The sequence below is a fragment of the Colias eurytheme genome, chromosome 7, assembly GCF_061535395.1.
Source record: "Colias eurytheme isolate Ceu_HAF_F1 chromosome 7, ilColEury1 Martin Lab GWU primary, whole genome shotgun sequence".
NCBI classification, from domain to species: Eukaryota; Metazoa; Arthropoda; class Insecta; order Lepidoptera; family Pieridae; genus Colias; species Colias eurytheme.
The window spans coordinates 8,775,064-8,792,471 of record NC_142986.1 but is presented as its reverse complement, the minus strand read 5'-3'; the positions used below and the strand labels follow the sequence as shown (position 1 = coordinate 8,792,471).

General features: G+C 31.3%; 1 protein-coding gene across 2 annotated transcripts in view; it reads right to left on the bottom strand.

The window, feature by feature from the left end:
* Positions 1-2,901: 2,901 nt before the first annotated feature.
* LOC149907214 (parapinopsin-like) overlaps positions 2,902-17,408 on the bottom strand; it is a 58,699-nt gene continuing 44,192 nt past the window's right edge. The window contains exons 4-8 of one of the 2 annotated variants that reach the window (XM_090103795.1): positions 15,070-15,202; positions 3,949-4,095; positions 3,670-3,759; positions 3,166-3,600; positions 2,933-3,042 (exon numbers count right to left, since the gene is read on the bottom strand). In XM_090103795.1, the coding sequence (XP_089959921.1) occupies positions 2,938-3,042; positions 3,166-3,600; positions 3,670-3,759; positions 3,949-4,095; positions 15,070-15,202 (910 nt within the window). In that variant the 3' untranslated portion in view covers positions 2,933-2,937. Of the gene's footprint in view, positions 3,601-3,669; positions 3,760-3,948; positions 4,096-15,069; positions 15,203-17,408 lie in introns of both variants that reach the window. The other variant, XM_090103794.1, reaches the window with a different exon arrangement.

Below are 17,408 nucleotides of genomic sequence, written 5' to 3'. Positions count from 1 at the left end.
GAACAGATTCCAAGTATAAAATTAATTATGGTAACCTTCATTTCTAAAGCTAATAGATCGATTTTATTTCATTTAACTCAAATAATATGTCCACATAAACCACTTAAACATTTAAAAATTAAAGCTGACTGTATCTAAAATTACATCGAGATTTTTCTCCACGCGTTTAGCATAATTTGATTTCAAGTATTACCAAAACAAAAAGTGTACACAGCTGGCGATCTGAGTTAACGCGTTATTACACTTTATAAACAATCACGTAAATAATTAAATAATACAGATAACGTGAGATTGAGCAATTAAAAGGACAATAGTATCACTAACAAATTTTCCGGTTGGTTGATTAATTTCATTATTAGAGCGACCGTACACGGGCGGATCGAGCGGTCGGTCGTAGACTGCTCGAGATGTCGCTACAAACCGCGCAGTTGACGGCTTGAAGCAGTCGCGACGGCTCGAGAAGTCCGTGTACGGCAGTGAATGAATGTCCATAGTACACCGCCCGCGGCTTCAAGCCGTCGGTCTCAACTGCTTAAGCGGTCCGTGTACGGCCGCCCTTACGATTGGTAGTAGTGTTCGCATTAGGGCCGATTTTTCAATCGCGAGATAAACAGTCTAATAACTACCCCTCGAATAGATTTATTCAATAATTTATCTAACTCATAACGGCTCGCCTATTTTTCAATCGTGATTTATTTGATGAATAACTATCTGACCAAATATTTCCATATTGGCAGCTCTGCTCTCGGAGTGGCGAAACAAAAATATTAAATTAGTCAGGTTAGAGCGGGATAGAGTCAACTCTTGCAATTTGTCAACAACCGTCATTATGACTCACGTCAGGAGTGCATTTTAGTTTGTCTTGTCTCTGGTCTTCTATGATTGTTGATTGTTGTTTTGATTCGAGTAAAGAGTTTGGTTAAATTTGTGTTTCAATTTATATATTTTACGATAGAAACGACATACTTAAAAAGGCAGCGTTCGGCAAATTTTCAATGGCATGGTCATCAGTACTATCAAAAACATCAATTTCAATATGATTTTAATTGATAATAATTATATAGAAAGAGGTTTAATTGTTAATAATTCTACGCTCTATGTTATGACATACGAAAATATCCCAAATTTGACGCGTCAGTTGTCAACTCAAACGCCTAACCGTCGAATAGCGCGCTATCTGGCCGTTGGAGCGGCAAATAGATTTATTCCTCAAATAACGTAGTTATTCGATAGATAAGGCCTATTCGTCTATTGAAAAATTGAATATTTTGTTAACTGAAGAATAAAGACGTCTATCTAGCTGTTTATCTGGGCATTGAAAAATCGGCCCTAAATATAACAATATATTTCACCATATTCTGTCTGCCCGATTGTCCAGACAAAATTTGAAGACTTTCTAAAATGTTGAAGCTGTGACATAAATAAAATTATATTTATTGTTCATGTATTATTGTTTCGTATTACTTAGCTAGATACTAAATATTGGTTTATATTTGAAAAGTCAGATGAATGTAACATTATTTTACCACACTGATAATGTACCTTTGCTATAAAAAAATATACATTCAAATTATAATATGCATGTCTGAATAATATTACCAACCTACTAATTGCATGTACCTAATTCCACAAGAGCCAGTAAATTATGAGAATTTTGTTCCATTACATACATAAATCGAAATGAATAATATTGGACGGATTTTTTAAAGATATAAAAAAGCACAAAAATATATTTCTAGAACACATTAATTTAAATGTAAATAAATCATAAATATCGGTACCTTATAAAATATAAAGAAGAGTTTTAGTTGTTCAAGGAGAAATTATTGTTCAAACGAATCAAAAATTTGTTACAAAATATTTAAAATTTAATAAAACAAGAGACAGGAAAATTGATCAACATTGTGTTATTGAGTAAAATGAAGCATTCTAAAGTTGCGAAGTTAGAAAAGAATTTTTGAATGGAGTGGATTTAGCGAATTAGTTTATATATTTTTATGTCTTTTATACTAAAAACATGAAAGTTTTCTATGTACTTAATACCTTTATTTTACTGACCTAGCACTTCGAATTGTAACAACAAAATATAATAAACAATACCTATTATGTCTATTCGCAATTTTATACAAACTTTTTGTAAATTTGACATACATTTCTTAACAATATCGTGGAAACAATTCAGAGCTAACAATAAAAATATTTTAGTTTACCATTCTGATGACACAGTAACATTTAGTATTAATATCTTAACATCATTAACATTAATTTAATATTTAAAATGGATGACAACAAAATGATGAAGCAAAATATATTTCTTGGAATCGAATTCCTCTAAAATTGGTTTACAAGCACCTCTGAATGTGAGTCTAATGGTGAACACATGATATTCGATATATTGAAGTGTAATCATTATATATTTTTTTCTTTTATGGCAATATAATATTGTCATTTTCTTTTATTCAAAAGGTGGGAAATTTCTTTGCCCGTGTACCATTCCACTTTCAAAGACAATCGGTGCTTATGATTATCGTACAAAAATATATTAAGGCCATCTCTTTTGATAATACTTTCTTCTATGATCTTTACAACGAAAGTTTGATATTTGTGAATGTTTTTACAATATCATCAAACTCTTCTCCTTTTTTATCCTTTATTTTTAATTGTATGATTTCACTTCAATAGTTTCTTACATAAAATGACGGCCACTTCCACGGGCCACTTCATAGTGTAATGAACTATACACTTACTTTTAATTCTACATATAAATTCGTTATTATAAAAATACAAATAAAATTGGCACTGATGTCTTCTATCACAGATCCTTCAATCATTAAAAGTACCCTTTTTCCTCATTCTCTATTAACAATAAAATACTAAGCTAATACGTATATTTGTGCTAAATTTTGTTCCCTCATACACTTTCGATATCATTACTAGCTACACATTGAAGTTGCTCTGCAGTTGAACGCAATCTTTGTCGAAAAATTTACTAACTATTGTCTCTTTGAAGAAACTTTTCGACGGTATGTACGTTTCAACTGAGTATTTTCTCCTTTTCGCTTCAGTGGGAACTTGCCCCAAATCAAAGGAATAACTATGTTTGATATTTTTAGATTTATTAGCGTCACTTTCAGTACTTTTGCTTGTGAATACTTGGTCATCAATTGTGATGTTTGGATTCAGAGAACTTTCGTCTCTTTTGCTGTAAAATAAACGTTCATGATCGATTATTAATGTGGGAGAAACATCTGTGTCGTCTCTCTTGTTACTACTATCTTCGTCGTAAACAGTATCAACGGAGCGTTCCGCATCTGATGCTGTTTTATTTTCTTGTATTGTTCCTAGTTCATACATTTTGGGTAAGTGACGACTTCCGTCGTAATTTGTTTCATCAGATTCTTCTAAGCTGAACGCTTTATCTTTGAGCTTTTTGGGCGTACTTGAAAGATTAGTTTCTGATGTATTAAAACGTACGGTAATATCATTGAAAGCGGATAATTTATGGGCTGGGGACATGGCTGTATTGTTAAATGCTCTGCTGGCAGGAGAACCACGACCTTTTGAATGCACTCCAAATATCTTCTTGATGGATTGTCGGAACTGTAAAGATTAATCGAAATTAACAAAACTGTACGTGTTGTTGCCATTGATAATAAGATTAAAACTCACTTGAGTGTTCATGCCGACGTATATCAGCGGGTCGTAGCAAATGGAACTTTTGGCAACTAGAGCTGGTATCACTCCGGCGCCAGGTGAAATCTATAAGAAAAGACAATCATTTCAATACTTCATTTTTAACATATCATCATAATAAACCTTTGCTTTACTATGAAAGTAAATTTAAACATAAAATTATTTTAGTATGTCTTGACATTCATGACTCGCTTGCATAATTGTATCGTTTTGTAATATAAACCTATAGGACATAGGACTATATGGTATACTCACAATACCCTCAGTAGCGAACTGTTCCATCAAAGCAAAGAGGGAGTACGGTGTCCAGGCCACGGTGAAGGCAATGATCATTACGAACACCATGGAGGTGGCCCTCGCTTCTGCGCGACTCACTCGGACTCGACCGAGCCGTTGGGAATTCTATAAGAATAAAATAAACCTTTTAGGAGACAGAAAAGGGTTTTATTCCTATAATGTTGAATTTTTAATGTAACGTTAAGTGTGTTAGCATTTCCGAGTTATATGTGACTTAGAAGTTTCATCAATCGATATGATTTCAGATTTTTTAACTTTAATTTAGTTTTAATTCGAACAGTATCGTCCCGTGTCCCCTTGTGGCGTACGGGATAATGCATTGTATATTTGTGTCACATCGATTTATCGTGAAGGATAGAATTTTTATTTTAATGCCATTTTCCTCATGGTTCATGTGTCAACAATTAATGTTCTATGGGCTATATTTTTACTTAAATATTCAAAAAATTATACTTATATGGATAAAATTAATCCAATGAAAGAAAATTAATTCCATGCTTGTCAAGCGACGTCGTTTTACTGAATTAAATTTTATATAGCCGATAATGCCGCATTTTTATTGAATTTATGTTAAGGCATGAATATCGAAGAGGCGTGAGATGAGGGAGCGTGTTCGACCAACAATCGTTTATTTAATTCCATTTCATTCTGTTATTCATCAATTTACTAATCAACAAGCTTTTGTCAAATTAAACATTATAAACTTTGGCTATCTGTAGACATAAATGGTATCAAATTAAAGAAAATCTTACCTAAATTATTGAGCCTTCGCATAATTGAGTGACTACCTACCTTCTACTATTATTTGTTAAAAGCCTTGCTTACCTTAAGTTTTGTAGGTTCTTTTATTATTTTGAAAGCAGTTAACATTAATTTTAAATTTAATCATTAGAAAGATTAGACTAAAAACTTCCAGGTTTCAATTCCCCCCTGTTAAGCTAAGGAATACTAAGTCAGAATGGTTTAAACCACTTAACTAGAACAAACAAACGCTTGTGGTCCGCTAAATTGCCAAAGATCGTGATGTATGGAACACTCCTAAACCTTATTTACTACGGTTAAATTAGTTCGGATTTAATTAGGACACTTCCTTTCTACATTATTTATGGATGGACTTATGTTTTTCGTAGTTGTTCCGGTAAGTTTTAGCTCGTTATTTGTCCGGATTTTATCGTCTTTTTACGGCTAGGTTAATATTTAATTAGCTCTTTATTAGGTACGTTATTATATTATTAATCGCTTTTGTTTTAGTTTTTTTCATCTTAATGAAATTTAAGGCTTAGTAACTGTATCTTTTAATAACATCTAATATCTAATATATCTAATATATATATCCATACAAACTTTCGCCTTTATAATATATATATATATATATTATAAAGGCGAAAGTTTGTATGGATGTATGGATGTTTGTTACTCTTTCACGTAAAAACTACTGAACCGATTACAATTAAATTTAGCACACATATAGAGGGTAATTTGGATTAACACATAGGATAGGTTTTATCCCGGAAATCCCGCGGGAACGGGAACTATGCGGGTTTTCCTTTGAAAACGCGGGCGAAGCCGCGGGCGGAAATCTAGTTAGTTATAAATTAAATCTAATCTGGTTAAAATGAAAAAGTTATATATTAATTTATTTTTTGTGGAATAGCAATATCAACAATAACAGTGCAAATATATCCGTTAAAATAAACAGATTTAAATGAAAAACCTTTTTAATATAGAGTTTTTTGTTGAGCGTCATTCATTATAAGCACGACAAGTACCTACTATTATAAAAAGCTCAAGAAAATTCCTTTGAAATGTTTCTGTTCCAGGAATATTTATTTCAACGCTTTATTTTAAAATATTTTAAAACATTCCTGAATCGCATAAAATATCTTGCAAGCGAACTTTAATACCTATTATATATAAATTTTATACAATATTAAATTACGAAAAATTCATAACATACGAATTCATGTTAGTTTTGTAAGAGGTTTAGTTAGTTTTAAAAGTAATCATCCACGTTTCTAAGTACTTTAATATGGATTCTGCTTATACTAATTTTTAAAAGTTGCACTTAAACTTGCGTGGATCAAGCTCAGTGCGTTTATACGTTATTATACGTTTAAGCGTTCATTTTCTGATATTGATCTGCGAAATACGTGACTTAGATCAAACTAGCAAGTAAATATTGGAAATTATACAATATTTTGGAAAAGTCAAGTGGAAATTAAAAAATTCACATGAAACAACATGATTGTCAGGATGTCGCCAGGACCACTCTAAAACTCATATAAGAAAACTCATCGTTAATGAAATTAATGTAATCTTGCAACTTATTTTTTATTAAATTCTAAGAATATGTAGGTCAGTAGGTACCTACATCTCTTTTTTTGAACTCGTAAATCTTGAAAGCCTAAATCTTTGTCTAGGTACAGGGATTTAGAGCATCTACATAGCCTAATCCTGAACGTAATCTGGATATATTTTATTGCCCTTGATGTATGTTCTAATATATAATAATAGGAAACCTACATATTGGTATTAAAATACATTTCATTTTACCATTTTTTGAAATAATTATACTATAGTATTGGAAATCCCTTTTATTTAATCCTTTTTATATTATTGTGGTAGGGTATATTTTCTAACTGGGTTATTATGAAAATGTTAACTTGATCAAAATTCAAACTTACTATGTAACCATAACACGGCCTATTAAAAGTTCATCGTGTGGGTGAATTAGTTTAATACCTACTATAGAACAAGTTTGATACTATATTTGAAAGTTATAGGATAAATTATTTTTATTTATTCCATCAATTTAACAAGTTTTGTTATAGGTATATGAGCCTGGAAAGCCAACTCTTACTATCATCATTTTGTGATTTATAGATATTTTAGTAGCCTAAAATATATATAGCGAATTATAATTTACTAGGTTTTAGGCTACTAAAATATATAAAGCGATTGTATAGGAAGGTTTTAATTAATATTTTAATATTAAAACCTTCCTATACAATCGCTTTATCTATAAAAAACCGTATCAAAATATGTTGCGTATAGTTTTAAAGATTTAAGGTTGATGTTCCGACCGTCCCTCCATACATTTTTGATTACCTCTAAACACTTAACACAGACACTATTTCTTTAAAACTAATCATTTTATCACTTCTCTATAATGAAATGTGTGCGCGTTCGACCTTTTTAATCAATAATTTACAATATTTACTTAGAAAAACAACAGTAAAATACCGGAAAAATTTGACACTTCTACAGTAGTGTGCGTGACTTTTGCCAAGCGAAACACGACATAAAGCACGACATCTAGCGCATAGACTATATACTTATTACAGATCTAGCGCGTCAATGTCTAAACGAAAGGCGATGTTTAGACATTGACGCGCTAGATGTCGTGCATTCGCGTTCGTTATCTTATGCATAATGAGCATAATTCTAATAAATCAAAGTTCTGTGTAAAAATTGAGTAATTTCATTTCCAATCGTTCAAAGAAAATAACAATAAAATAAAATAAAACTAATGACCTTAGAAACTATGTTTTTTTTTATTTATTACTCATTATTGTTCGTCCGTCGTAGGTCTGTAAACTGTATTGTACACTGAAGGTAAATGGTACTGTAGGTACTTTAGTTCGGCGTCGTCGCTCGTCGGCTTGATATAAAATTACATTCTTGATTTCATTGACACGCGCTATGATTTGCGCGCGGAATTTCTTGTGTTGTGAATTTATTTTTGTATGCTATGCATTTTAATTGATTCAAATTGCAATGTTTCTCTAGTATGCATTTGAGACTATATTGTAAATTGTAATAATTGATCGTGGGTATAGTAATTAATTATTCTAATAACGCAATTAGTAATATATGTATTTTCGGTGGGATTCAAAACAAAAAATTGGCCCGTGATTTTTATGAAATTTCACCACATTGCAAATCACATCAATCATAGTTCATACACATGTATGACGAAAGTGATTAGTATTGTGGCTAACATTGACTCATCAGTTCATCACTGAAACCAGTGATAAATCAGTACCTATATCATATTGTGTTTGAATATTTTTAAACAATGATATAAGTATACAATTATTATAAATCGGTAAACTATCAAAGTAATCACAAACTTGCAAACATTGGTAAAATGTCCAGTAGTTTATGAGCCTATTCATTACAATTTACAATCAAACAAACAAACAAAGTTTTCCTCTTTATAATATTAGTGTAGACAAACACTATGAATACGATCACTAATGCAAATTCGGGGATTTTCTAATTATTGCTAAATAATAATTGAATTCGTTTTGAAATACTCTATAATTTTTAGTGTATAAATAGACATTTATAATGTGGTGCTCATTTTTTTTGTACTGCTAACGCTATTGTAGGTACCTATTTTCGTTGTTTTATTTCAAGTGAACACGGCCATACAATTTTGTCACGAGCCGCCTATGATTGTAGGTACTTTTGTTAGGCTCCTTCGTCGTCCGCGTCGGCTCGAAAGTTCTTGATTTCATTGTCACGCGCTATGATTTGCGCGCGGATTTTCTTGTGTTGTGAATTTATTTTTGTATTATTATTATTTTTTATTTATTTTTTTATTTTATTGATTCAAATAAAATATTTCACTAGTATGCATTTGAGACTATATTGTATTATGTATAATTTATCGTAGGTATAGTTATTCTTATAACGCAGTTATATTTTCGGTGGGACAATTTGACCCGTGATTTTTCTGAAATATCACCACGTTGCAAATCACATCAATCATACACACGTATGACGAAAGTATAGTGGCTATAATTGACTCATCAGTTCATCACTGAAACCAGTGATAAATCAGTACATATATCATATTTTATTGTGTTTGAATATTTTTTAAACAACGATATAGGTATACAATATTATTATAAATCGGTAAACTACCAAAGTACTTCCGAATTTTCAGACAGACAAACAAGTAGTTTGAACACGCAGTTTTCTTATACTAGTAGCAAAAATCAAAACCATAATATTATGTTTCCCTACTATATTTTACTAAAAGTCGAGTGCGTCGAAATCGTAAATAATAATATGTTTTTCACCTTCCTGGTTATTTTCCCATAGTAAATAGTGTTTTAGGTTTGTTGTTGTAGGTAGGAATAATAATAATTATTCTTACATGTTGGTTATGAAATGTATATTGAAATAATTTACTTTTACAAATCATTAGTGATATAAGTTTTGAGTGAAAATGCTTGGATCAGCATAATATTATATGGTACTTCAAATACATGTTTTGATAAAAAAAACAATAGTGTAATAAAATAAAACTGCGTTTTATTGTAATCAATGTTGACAATTTTAAATTCCAAAATTATTGATCAATAAAATAGTTTACACCAACAAATATAACTTTTATTTTTATAACAATCGTTCATAATATAAACCGTAGCAGGTGGCGTTTTGAAGTTCTGTCTACTCATACAGAAAAATGGAAAACTTGTTTTTTTTGTAAACAATTTATTACTCATGTTGTTTGGCAACTCGAAGCGTGGTCGTCCGTCGTAGGTACTTTTGTTCGGCGTCGCGTCGTCGTCCGCGTCGGCTTGATATAAAACATTCTTGATTTCATTGACACGCGCTATGATTTGCGCGCGGAATTTCTTGTGTTGTGAATTTATTTTTGTATGCTATGCATTTTAATTGAATCAAATTGCAATATTTCTCTAGTATGCATTTGAGACTATATTGTAATAATTGATCGTGGGTAGGTATAGTAATTAATTATTCTAATAACGCAATTATATTTTCGGTGGGATTCAAAACAAAAAATTGGCCCGTGATTTTTATGAAATTTCACCACATTGCAAATTATATATTATACAATTACAATTACAATTATTATAAATCGGTAAACTATCAAAGTAATTACAAACTTGCAAAATATGCTTTTCCGAATTTTCAGACAGACACACAATTTTATTAGTTTGTTATAGCAAAGTAGGTACCTATACCTATACGCTTACGTCGTGCGTCGCGTCGTCGAAAACGGTGCGCCCAGAAACAAACATACCTAATTCAGTTACAATCCTTTTTTTGTTCCGTAATTTATTGTATTTATTCTAATACGATTTTTTTTATTCGTCGGCCAGTTCTACTAGGTATAAAAAGATAAAATTGAAATATAATTATTGTAGCGACAGCCATATTATGTTACTATGTTTTCGTAAATATGTTTTTCACCTTCCTGGTTATTTTCACATAATCTTATCTTATATATAAAAATGAATCGCAAAATGTGTTGGTAAGCGCATAACTCGAGAACGGCTGAACCGATTTCGATCATTCTTTTTTTATTATATTCCTTGAAGTACGAGGATGGTTTTTATGTAGAGAAAACGTAAATATTATGTACCACGGGCGAAGCCGGGGCGGACCGCTAGTCTTCTTATATATAAAAATGAATCGCAAAATGTGTTGGTAAGCGCATAACTCGAGAACGGCTGAACCGATTTCGATCATTCTTTTTTTATTATATTCCTTGAAGTACGAGGATGGTTTTTATGTAGAGAAAACGTAAATATTATGTACCACGGGCGAAGCCGGGGCGGACCGCTAGTATCTTATATATAAAAATGAATCGCAAAATGTGTTGGTAAGCGCATAACTCGAGAACGGCTGAACCGATTTCGATAATTCTTTTTTTATTATATTCCTTGAAGTACGAGGATGGTTTTTACGTAGAGAAAACGTAAATATGTACCACGGGCGAAGCCGGGGCGGACCGCTAGTATATATATATAAATGAATCGCAAAATGTGTTGGTAAGCGCATAACTCGAGAACGGCTGAACCGATTTCGATAATTCTTTTTTTATTATATTCCTTGAAGTACGAGGATGGTTCTTATGTAGAGAAAACGTAAACATGTACCACGGGCGAAGCCGGGGCGGACCGCTAGTCTTCTTATATATAAAAATGAATCGCAAAATGTGTTGGTAAGCGCATAACTCGAGAACGGCTGAACCGATTTCGATAATTCTTTTTTTATTATATCCCTTGAAGTACGAGGATGGTTCTTATAGCTAGAGAGCTAGTTAGTTTAGTTTTAGTGCAGTGGCAGTGTAAATGTTGTTGTTGAGGTTATGTAAATTTAACACTTTAGTTAACTACCAAGATATAAAGAAATGAGGATAGGACACAATAACTATTGGTTGAGGTATTTATAAACTCATAATATACTTTTAAAAAAATCACGTTTTAATAAATTTCTAGAATTAAATTAGAACAGCTGATTCAAAATAGCCTAAAAAATCTTAATAATAATAATTACGCTTCACAGCAAGAAGAAATGTACCATATGTACCCGCACAAAGTCGATATTGTGTTGCCTACCGTTCGACTCAATGGCTAGGGTTGTAACTACCTTTAATAATTATTACCAAACTAATAAACCGAGTGATGCGAAATAACCATAATTCTTTTAGAGTTTGATAAAATGATCAGGCAGGTATTTTCTTTAATCCTCTGAATTCTCGGTTACTAAATTGTATCGTTGAAATTATTCTTAATCGCGTAAATTTAATAAATAATCATATGGAAAACACTTTTCATTTGTTTTTTTACTTTCACGCCCAACTACTATACAATAATTACGTTGTTTCGGTATTTTGACGAGAAAACGCAGGAAACATCCGTTGTATCATTTTAGATAGATTGTATATTTTGTATCTGTAGAATTGAAATCAAAGCTATGTATATGTTGTCTCCATTCTTTTCTTATCGGATTGTTGATCCCAATGCGAATGCGTCACTTAAATTTTATAAAAGACAATTAAGAACATCAAAAATAAAGTGATACGTAAATATTTCACAGTGCAATATATTATATAATTAATAATAATTATATATTTATGAAAAAATAATTACATCAGATTTAATAATAGCAATTGTTTTGAATGTACATAATATGAATAAATGATTACATCATAATAGTAATAATTACAATTGTTTTATTTCCCATTTGTTGCAACCCTAGCATATCTTCATGTAGCAGCAGAAGTACCTACACTGGCGGCGCGGCGGCATCGTGCGACATCAAAGGCATTGCCTTACTAGGTAAGTTTATAATGACTCATTTCTTTTATTATATAATTTACGTTTTACTTTTACAGAATCCGATTCAATGGATTATGAAGACGAGTCACACAACGCCATACGATAGTGATGATGAATGAACATTTCAATAAATGCATGCGTGTTTTTTTATGTTGTTTTGTAATTGTTAATTGTTTCTTAAATAAAGAAATAAACTAAATATTTAAATGATGATTTGTTATTTGCAACACAACTTTATATTTGAGATTCTTTACAAATGTATATTTAGTTTTGTATCATCAAATTTATAAATTTTATTCCATAGTTTTCAAAATTAAATGTAAATGACCATAAAAACATTAATAAAGTAAATCATTGATGTAAGGTCAGGGAACGTAATACATATATACATCTGACCATGTAGAAGCTAAGTCTTGTTGACTGCTGAAGTCTGTAAAGTTTTGTTGTCTGCTGAAGTCTGTACGCAATGAAAATGTCTGCCGTTTCGAAAATAAGTTTTTAAGACCCTAATAAATAAAATATATGTATATATAATGGCAGATCTGGTCAAATACTTTCAAAATTGTATTTTTTTCAGCACTTTCATAAGTGTCTGCCAGAATGTTATCCGCGTGATAATGGTCTGCCATTGTTATTTTCCGATAGTAATAATAATCTATTTTCAAATATCAAAATGGCAGACGTGGTCAAATGGTTTCAAAGTTCGCCAAAAATTTCCACCTGTCTTACCTAAGCGCGCGCCCCGTCCACCACTCTGGGCTTAGTGACTCCTCATCTCATGTATAGTAGGTATAGGGGAATCAACACACAAAAATCCAGGTCTGGTCAAATACATACAGGTAGCTTTGCGCTAGCTCTCTAGCTATTACTTCTTATGGAGAGAAAACGTAAACATGTACCACGGGCGAAGCCGGGGCGGACCGCTAGTAAATAATAAAATAATAAATAGTGTATTAGATTTGTTATTGTATCTTGTATACCTACGAATAATTATTCTTACGTCTTGTTGGGAAATGTTCAAATAGGTACCTACCTATTGAAATAATTTACTGTTACAAATCATTAGTGTTATTAGTTTTGAGTGAATAGGCATGGATCAGAAATTCAGAATATAATATGCTACTAACTACTCAAATACATACATGTTTACACAACAAACACCACTGACCTCTATAACTATAAGTTATAGAGGTCAGTGACCGTCAGTGACAAACACTATGGATACCTACGCTCGCGAATGCAAATTCGGTGATTTACTAATTATTGATACCTAGTCATTGAATTCGTTTTGAAATAGCCTGTACTTTGTAATTTTTAGTGTTATAGACATTTATAAAATGTGGTGCTCATTTTTTTGTAATAAATCATCCCGAACGCTATTGTATTTTCGTTGTTTTATTTCAAGTGAACACCTAGGTATACAATTTTGTCACGAGCCGCCTCTGGCCTCTGGGTGAAATAAACAAGTCAAATGATTTTTGTTCTAATTGTATTTTGGTAGTAGTTTGTTTAGAATTTACATTACCATTGTTTAATTTTTATTTTGTATTTGCAGTAAAATAAAAAGATGAAAAACTTCATTAGGTATATTGTACGACACCTCACTCTGAATCGCGCTAGCGAAATTTTTTCGTTACAGAGCACATATACAACTTTCGGACAATCTTCATTGAGGCCGGCCGGCAAATCGAGTATGTCGAGAAACTTCACTTATTCGATGGAGGTATTCTACCTTCCTTCCTCCACAGTTGTGGGACCCCGACGTGCATTGAACACGCAGCTTTCTGATACTAGTAGCTAAAATCAAAACCACAGATATGTCTGTGATCAAAACCATAATAATATTTTTACCTATTATTTTACTAAAAGTCGAGTGCATCGAAATCGTAAATATGTTTTTCACCTTCCTGGTTTTTTTTCCATAGTAAATAGTGTTTTTGATTTGTTGTTGTATGAATAATTATTCTTACTTGTTGGTTATGAAATGTATTTTGAAATAATTTACTTTTACAAATCATTACTGATATTAGTTTTGAGTGAAAATGCTTGGATCAGCATAATATCATATTTGCTACTTCAAATACATGTTTTGATTAAAAAAAAACAATAGTGTAATGTAGGTAATAAAATAAAACTGCGTTTTATTGTAGGTAATCAATTTTGACATTATTTATTTCCCAAAATTACAATAAAATAGTTTACGCCAACAAATATAACTTTTATTTTTATAACAATCCTACTTCCTACTAATGCGAAAGTTCATACATGTTTCAAAAGAAAAACTTTTACTTTTACTATTATTTCAATTTATCCGGTTTAATTAAGACTTAATATTGATACATATGATCATTATAAATACAAATAGGAATTAACAATATAACGAATACGTGGCACAACTAAAATTTTACCGATACCACCCGTGGTCATTCTCCTTTGTGGGTCATTTGTAACAGGATGGCGGTTCTACAGCGAAAAAAGAAAAATGATGGTCAGAACGCTGATACCGGATACCTTAAGATACTGTAATATAAAATATTACTAGATTAGATAAAATATTATAGGTAGTATCTTCACCGTGTGTGACGCGCTTTACATTCACGCCATCTAGAGTTAAATCTTTATCATTTTTGTATACGTCTGTGTGTGTAAACGACCCTGTATGCAATGACAGATGTTATAATGCATTTTTTTACCGAATTGGGTGGACTTTAAGGCAATGATATGACATATTTCAATAAAATATAATATTCAGTAACCGCCATGACTATTCCTACGACCTTAATCTTTTCCAATTACGCAAAAACTCAAATAAACTAGAAATGTAGAATTCAGCGCCATCTAGCGGGACATTGGCTGGGAACAGATCGTAGGAATCACCTTAAGCATACATAGGGACATAGGGACAGAGAAAGCGACTTTGTTTTATACTATGTAATGATAATAATCGTCCATATTCAGATTACTCTATACTCACTCTCTTCATAGTCCTAATAATGTTCACGTAGCTGAAGGTGATGATCGCCAGAGGCACAATCTGCCCCATGGCGAAAAGAAACAGGATGTAAGTCAGCGTGTTCATGCTCTGCTCGTGCCAATTTACTGAACAGCTGGGGACAAAAGAAGTAATCAGTTTTATTAATGACAAAAATAGTTGTTAGTGAAAGGTTGGCTGGTAGATATGGCTTAGAGTCATAAGGCAGCCATTTTACTATTCACTTTTAGAAGGTTATTGATAAGATATTAAGATTGTACAATATAGTAGTTATAAACAAATAAAAGTAGTTAAACGAAATATTTTAGGAAAGATCTTGCTTTTTTGTCATGAAATTTTAATGGTTTTGTGGGGCTTTCCGCTGTATGGAGGCCAATGTAACGAAATACTTATACACAAAAGCTACAGTGTAAAATATGTACAATTTTCAGTTTTTAGAATTATTAATTTATATGTTTTTCCTGCAATAAATCAGCAGATGCTACGAATCTATTGAGCAGATAATGATATGATGATATTCGAACCTGTTAAAAAGTCTGAAGTCTAGTCTATTGCATAAAAAAGCACTGTTCGTAGTTTACTTCTAATGAAAGTCCTTCTTAGAAACAAAAGGAGCGTTTTAATTACCCCCTGTTACCTTAACAACTGAACACATTATTTGTGTAAATTCCATATAATTAAGAGAATTAATAAATTAATCTATGTACTTCCTTCCCAAAGAGATCTGTGGTCTTTTAATGAGGACAAAAATGTTTGTGTGAATATAATAGGATTCGAAAATGTTGTCTTTGTAAAATCAAATCGAATTAAGCTCATTATATACGCGTTGTTGGCGACAAAAAATTAAATAATTTACATTTTGAGCGATTAATTTGTTCGAGACTTCAACGTTATTAAATTGTTGTATTTCTGTTATAATTGGCATTGGTTAACTTAATTAACAAAGAAAAAAAAGATTATAAAATCTATGATGAATCTTTCGAGATTTAGTCACGATTTAAAACGACATTCTATAACTACTTGAATATTTGTAAGTAAATTATGTTTGATCAAAACATAGCAACGTATTATCTCGTCATCGACTAAATAAGTTCACATCGAAAAAAGTTTTTTTTTTAATTATAACGATTTGTTATTTCACTGACAAGACTGTTAATTATAAGAACGGTGTCAGTTGGCTCAATCTTTCCAAAATTACGATGTTACAAATACACAAAAACACGATAATAGCACCTGGATGATGTCGGGCCGAAAAAATAGAATAAATAGTATGGTGTTTCCCATGATGAAGGCATGAGGAAAGAATGTAACATCTGTTTCAATGATCCATTTCCCCTGCGAGCTAGTAGATTAATGTAATTAAAGCTCAAATTTGCTCTTTGTATGGCACTTATGAAAACATAATTAAAATAAAAAATAGTCTCTATCCTAGCTTATTCTTCAAAGCAAATATGTACCAGAATACTAACATAAAACTAATGCAAAATAAATCGAAAAGACATTCATACAAATACAATACAAAATATATGACATGGTGCATAATGACAATTCGTGATACCTCGTAGCTGAGTAGAATACCAATGCTAAGATGCACTTCCTAACTCTGATATAAAGGTTAGCATTATTATTGTGAATACCTGGAAACCGAAAGATATGCGAAAGCTTATATACTGATAAGCGAAAGCTTAGTATGGGATCAGATCGTGCCGTGTGTGAAAATTGTCCTGAAATATTTAATTTATAATTTATTTATTTATAAGCATCGCTTGTACGATAAATTCTACATGACAATAACATTATAAATATTTGGGTGTTTCATTTCGTTTTATCCAATAATATTGGTTTTACCTTGGAAATATAATCATCGGCTTATACTAAAAATGCTTTATAGGCTGAAATATATTATATTAAATTATTAATATTATACTTTTTGTACTTTATTTAAAACTTTAACTTAACCATTTAGGTACCTTTTAATTTAACTTCTAAAACCTATATATACTTATTCAAAAATAAGTAACTGAAGAAAACTTTTCTGTAAACTAACTTTTGCTCGTAAACTTTACAATGTGTGTATGCTTTTTAAGTTTATTTGTTTGTTTTTCGCAAGTTTTAGTTTTAACCTACTTTTAGTTTAAGATGCTGTAACTAATTCGATATATTCTATCGATTTTAAGAGACAATCGAGACATTAACTATGTCTCATCAATAAAAATAGTGGAGCATCAATTTCTGTTGCATTTTCAAAAGTAGTAGGTAAGTTAGCGTTGTAGTTACCTACTACAGTATTTTTATTCTGTGGTATAGGTATTCCTAATTCC